At 54.3% G+C, this 5,886-nt stretch overlaps 1 protein-coding gene across 1 annotated transcript in view; it reads right to left on the minus strand.

Moving 5' to 3' along the window:
* Nucleotides 1–3,358: 3,358 nt before the first annotated feature.
* The window catches only part of PIP5K1A (phosphatidylinositol-4-phosphate 5-kinase type 1 alpha), a 25,647-nt gene continuing 23,119 nt past the window's right edge, over nt 3,359–5,886 (minus strand). Inside the window, exons 15-16 of the mRNA XM_040332804.1 lie at nt 5,461–5,548; nt 3,359–4,194 (exon numbers count right to left, since the gene is read on the minus strand). Coding sequence (XP_040188738.1) covers nt 4,192–4,194; nt 5,461–5,548 — 91 coding nt within the window. The 3' untranslated portion in view covers nt 3,359–4,191. The remainder of the gene's footprint in view (nt 4,195–5,460; nt 5,549–5,886) is intronic.

Consider the following 5,886-nt stretch of genomic DNA (forward strand, 5'->3'; position numbering starts at 1 on the left):
TCGACGGCAGCCATCTTGGAGCAGATTTTAAGGAGGAACTCTGACAGCTGAAGATTTTTCTTAAAAAAAAAGGCGCCCCCTGGTGAGGGCATCAGCCAGAGACACGCCCCCTTTCTTCCTCTGTTAGTATATCAGCTCTTTTTATCATCACCATTGTTATTTCACCGGAATCCTCCAGGGGCCCCACTCTATGTCAAGGGCCACACTCTATACTTAACTAATAACAGCGGCCCAAAAAATACCCCCATCGGGGTCCCCTCTTTACATAAAGTTCCAGCAGAACCATACCTTACATTAGAGCCCCCATCATAAAACCAAAGACCCCCATACATCCGGGTCACCATTCAACTCCCTGCCCCCCCCCCCCACCTCCAGGTCCCCATCAGAGTCCCGTTTCTCCCCCTTCATCGGTATCCCCACCTTAAATCAGAGTCCTCCCTTACCTCAAGGTGGGACTGCGATGGGGACCCTGAGGTGGGGGCAACAATGACAAGACTCTGATTTAAGGTGGGACTCTACGTTAAGGAGGGGGGACAGAACACTGATGGGGACCCAGACTTGGTGGGACTGCGATGGGGAACCTAAAAATCAGAGTCCCCCATCAGAATCCCACCTTAAATCGGAGTCCCCAGCGCAGTTCCTCCTCAAATCAGAGTCCCCCCTTCCTCAGGGTCCCCCATTAGATTCCCACCTTAAATCAGCATCCTCCCTTACCATCAAGGTGGGATGGGGACACTGAGGAAAGGAGGGGGGCTCTGATTCTCAGTGGAACTGCGCTGGGGACCCTGATTTAAGATGGGAGGTAAGAAGGTGTGGGGGGGGGGGGGGAATAGGACGCTGATGGGGGATTTGGATGTAAATGGGGACCCAGATATATATTGGGGGAGGACACAAACTTAAGGTGGTACTGCAATGGGGGACCCTAAAATCAGAGTCACCCATATATCAGGGTCCCCCATCAGAATCCCACCTTAAATCGGAGTGCCCCATGTATAAGGATCTATATTAGAGTCCCACCTTAAATCAGGGTGACCTCAGGGTCCCCAGCACAGTTCCACCTTAAATCAGAGTCTGCCGCCCCCCCCCCTCAGGGTCCCTATTAGATTCCCACCTCAAATCAGCATCCTTCTTAACCCTCAAGGTGGGATTGGGATAGGGACACTGAGGAAAGGAGAGGGGACTCCGATAGGGACCCTAAGGTGAGAAGGGGGAACAAGACACGGATGGGGATTTGGATATAAAGGGGGGACCCAGATAGATTATATATATATATATAGGGGGGGACCACGAATTTGAGGTGGTACTGCAATGGATACCCTAAAGTCAGAGTCACCCAAATATCAGGGCCCCCCCCTTAAATCGAAGTGCCCCCATGTATCAGGATCGCCATTAGAGTTCCACCTTAAATCAGTCACCAGCACAGTTCCACCTTAAATCAGATGACCGGTTTAAGGTGGAACTGCACTGGGGACCCAGAGATGACTCAAATTGAAGGTGGGACTGGGATGGGGACCCTGGAGGTAAGGAGGGGGATAGAACACCAATGGGGACACAGATGTAAAGGGGGACTCTGATGGGGATGCAGATATATGGGGGGGGGGTTTTGGGGAACTTAGGGTGGGACTGGGGGGGACCCTGAGGTCAAAAGGGGGATAAAACAGATGTAAAGGGGGACTCTGATATATGGGGGGGGGGGGTTGGGGACCCTGAAGTAAGGCAGGACTCCGATTTAAGGTGGGACTCTGATGGGGACCTGGATGTAAGTGGGGTGGGACTCTGATGAATGGGGGACGGCAAGTCATCGTTCGCCTCTGGGTCCCCAGTGCCCCATACAAGCAATGTTCTCAAGAGTCCCCGCCCCCTTCCTGTCAAAAGCGCAGCCTCTGCGTACCCCAACCATCGCCCTTTGAGGAGACGGCCCTGACCAGTAGTGTGGAGAACCCTTCCCCCGGCCGATACCTTTCCAGCCTCCTCCCCCCTTCCCAGGGACACACCCAGGAGGTTCAGGATACAAGAAATCACACACAGGCACAGCGGCGGTTCATTTCATGTCGGTTTATATACATACAGTTATACAGGTCGGTCTCAGCGCTCAGACTCCCATCCGAGGAATCCAAACACTTAAATAAAATCATCATAAATAATAAAACACCAGACGGTGGGGGGAGGGGAAGGGGGGGGGTGGTAAAAATAAAAAGAGTGACAAAAATGTTTCACTTCCAGCAACCACAAAACACCCACTGGACGGCCGAAAGCGTAGTGTTCAGGGACCTCGGGGGACGAGACGTTCAGAGGAGGCGGAGTCTGGGAGTAGAATGGGGGTGGAGTCATTGGGTTGCCAAATCTAGAAGTTATAAAAAAAAAAATATATATATTTGAAGGGGGGGGGGGGGAAAATACCCCAAACGATCACCAGCCTGTGTTGCCATGGCGTTCTCCTCTATGACCAAGCCTTGTGGGTTACGACGAAACGCGTTGGTTAGGCCTGGGAGGAGCCAAGGCCATTCTAGTTCCATACTGAATACATCTGACTGATGTGCTTCGTCTCTTCGCCTTATTTCTGTTTTAGACTTTCCAGTATAGGGCGGCGACATTGCCCCGCCCCCTCCAATCAGAGCCGAGCAGGTTCAACTTCACTGCCAGCCAGGGAATGTCAGCTTCCATCTAAAGCTGATCACAGGGGCGACATACAGCTATTCCTCTATGGAGATTACAGACAGGAAGTCAGCTGGGTGCAGGGAAACATTCCTCTTCCTCCTCCCCGTTTCGCCCCTCCCCCCCCCCCCCATCTTCCGTCCCAATACTTTCGCCCCCCCCCCCTTTAAAAATGTCCGTCATCCGTCCCAATAATATTCAAACCGACTTAAAAAAAAATTCCTTTAACAATTCCTTAAACCTCAACTCCGCCCAAAAGGGAGGAGGAGTTACAATCTTTCCGAGTTATTACTGCTGTGTCCCCGCAGGGGAGATTTACCAGCACTTCCTGTCTCAGTGACACATTTTTTTTTGGCCTAGTGTCACTGGGGGAGGAAGCGACGGGGGACACGCCACACAGGTTGTTTTCTGCCCTGTAGAGTATTTTTTGGGCTGTAGTTGAGGTTTAAGGGCCACGTGCGTTTTCCACCCCGTAAAACGTGCGTCTTAAAAAACACACACACATTGGACGCTTATAATACTTGCGTTTGACCTTAAAAATTAAAAAAATTGTCACTTTCAGATACACCCAAAATTCACCCAGGTGCGTTTTTTGTTTTGTTTTCGTGCATTACTGTCCAAAAAGCCAGTACTAAAAAAAAAAAAAAAACGACCAATCCGAACGCAGCGCCATGGCAGCACACGCAGGAAACCAGAAAAAAAAATTAAATAAAAAACCCAAACACAACCTCAGAAACGAAAGGTTTAAACTTTGGGAAGCCCCGTGGAGGTGGGGAGATGAGATGAGCAGAGGAGGGGCTGAAATGGGCAGGGGAGGGGCCAAATTATAGCAATTCTTAAAATAAACCACAAATAAAAGAAGGTGACGGCTCCGGATTCCGGGGAGGACGCCGTAGGCAGAAGAAGAGTTGGCACACAGCGGAGAGGGGGGGGGGGTTCGGTTACACCGGCTCCACGGTAACGATCGATTGGAGGAGGAGGAGGTAATGGCCACACACTGTATAATGAGGTCACAGCTTGTCACACTCAAGGATTGGGGGGGCAAGGGGGGGGAGGGGTGGTGAGCCCCAAAATTAGGCAGCAAATGCTTTCTCTGTTTTTTTTTGGTCCGAGTTTACTCAACGCAGCATCAACAGCACAAAGTTCTATAACCGGCTACTTCAAAAAAATAGATATATTAAATAGGAAACGTGAATCCAGAAAAAAAAATAAAGGGGGTGGGGAGGGGGAGGGGAGAGCAAGGGGGGCGGCTCCTCGTGAAAAGGTAAGGCATAAATCAGAAGAGGAGGCAACTTCCCCCCTCCCCCCCCCCATTGTAACATTCACCATGGGCATGGTGGTGGCAGAGCGTCCTTGTCAGTGTAAAGGGGTGGGGAGAAGAGCGCCGGGCCCCTCCCCCCCATCCACACGCACAACAGCGCAGGTCACGGTTCTGGACGTTAAGCTCAGCGGCGCGGACTGGTCAGCGGCTGTGGGAGGCTCCAACGGTCCACCGGTGAAAAAAAAAAGTCGTCTGGAAACTGCCGATCCCCCGATTCACTGCGGAAAGAAAAACACAGAGTGAGGGGGAGGGGGAACAAGATCAGCCAATCAATGGCCACAAAGTGGGAGGTCCAATCAACTAAAAGCAGAAGCCCAGCATCCCATCATGACTAGGGACGGGGGGGGAACCCTAACATCCCATGACTAGGGACCGGGGGGGGAACCCCGACATCCCATGACTAGGGACCGGGGGGGGAACCCCGACATCCCATGACTAGGGACCGGGGGGGACCGCGACATCCCATGACTAGGGAGGGGGGAAACCCGACATCCCATTACTAGAGACAGGACAGGGGGGGGGGGGGGGGGGAAGCGAAAATCCCATGACTAGGGCCCGGGGGGAACCCCGACATCCCATGACTAGGGACCGGGGGGGACCGCGACATCCCATGACTAGGGAGGGGGGAAACCCGACATCCCATTACTAGAGACAGGACAGGGGGGGGGGGGGGGGGGAAGCGAAAATCCCATGACTAGGGCCCGGGGGGAACCCCGACATCCCATGACTAGGGACCGGGGGGGACCGCGACATCCCATGACTAGGGAGGGGGGAAACCCGACATCCCATTACTAGAGACAGGACAGGGGGGGGGGGGGAAGCGAAAATCCCATGACTAGGGCCCGGGGGGGAACCCCGACATCCCATGACTAGGGAGGGGGGAAACCCGACATCCCATTACTAGAGACAGGACAGGGGGGGGGGGGGAAGCGAAAATCCCATGACTAGGGCCCGGGGGGGAACCCCGACATCCCATGACTAGGGCCCAGGGGGGGGGGACCCGACATCCCATGACTAGGGACGGGGGGGGGGGGAACCCCGACATCCCATGACTAGGGACCTGAGGGAATCCAATCAATAACAAGCATTTAGATAGTAAATCTCAGCATTCTCAGCCAGCAGAAGCAGGGGGGGGGGTTGTTGGAGATTTTACCCCCCTCCCCAGCATGGTACAGCCCCCTCCAGGGCCCCTGCTGGGGAGGGGGGTAAAATCTCCAACAACCCCCCCCCCCCCCCCCATGGTACAGCCCAGCAAAGCTCAGTAATGCAGCCCCCCAGTGGGTGGTCTTGCCTCTCTCTCGGCCTGTGACGAGCCACCAGAGGAGGGTGGCAGTGCAGCTCCACGTCCCAACTTATAGGGAGAGAGAAAGGAGAATAATAAAGAGGTGGCACAAATATCACAGGGGGGGGCCTCACAGAGATATAAGGAGGGGCACAGACATGACTCGGGGGTCACTTATAAGGAGGGGGAGGGGAATACTTACAAAGCTGATCTCCGTCTCTATCTGATTGGGGTCCAGAATTCCATCATCTTCTTCCTCTTCCTCCTCTCCAGTCTTCCCCATCTCCAGCCTGCAAACCCAAACCAGAGAAATGAGGGTGTGGCTCCGGGAGGACTGAGGCCACGCCCCCCAAACCAAACAGAAATTCAGCCCAAAAGCTAAACCTATGGGAGAGTCCAATGGTTATTGCCCCTCCCTCCTCCCATCAAGGGCCCACGTCCTCCCTCCAGGGCCCCGCGTCTCTCCTCCTCCCCCCGCGTCTCCTTTACATCGGCTTTCCTCCAACTCCAGGGTCCACGTCTCTCCACTCACCCCCTCCAGGGCCCACGTCTCTCCACTCACCCCCTCCAGGGCCCACGTCTCTCCACTCACCCCCTCCAGGGCCCACGTCTCTCCACTCCCCCCCTC

The sequence above is a fragment of the Rana temporaria genome, chromosome 13 (assembly GCF_905171775.1).
Source record: "Rana temporaria chromosome 13, aRanTem1.1, whole genome shotgun sequence".
Lineage (NCBI taxonomy): Eukaryota > Metazoa > Chordata > Amphibia > Anura > Ranidae > Rana > Rana temporaria.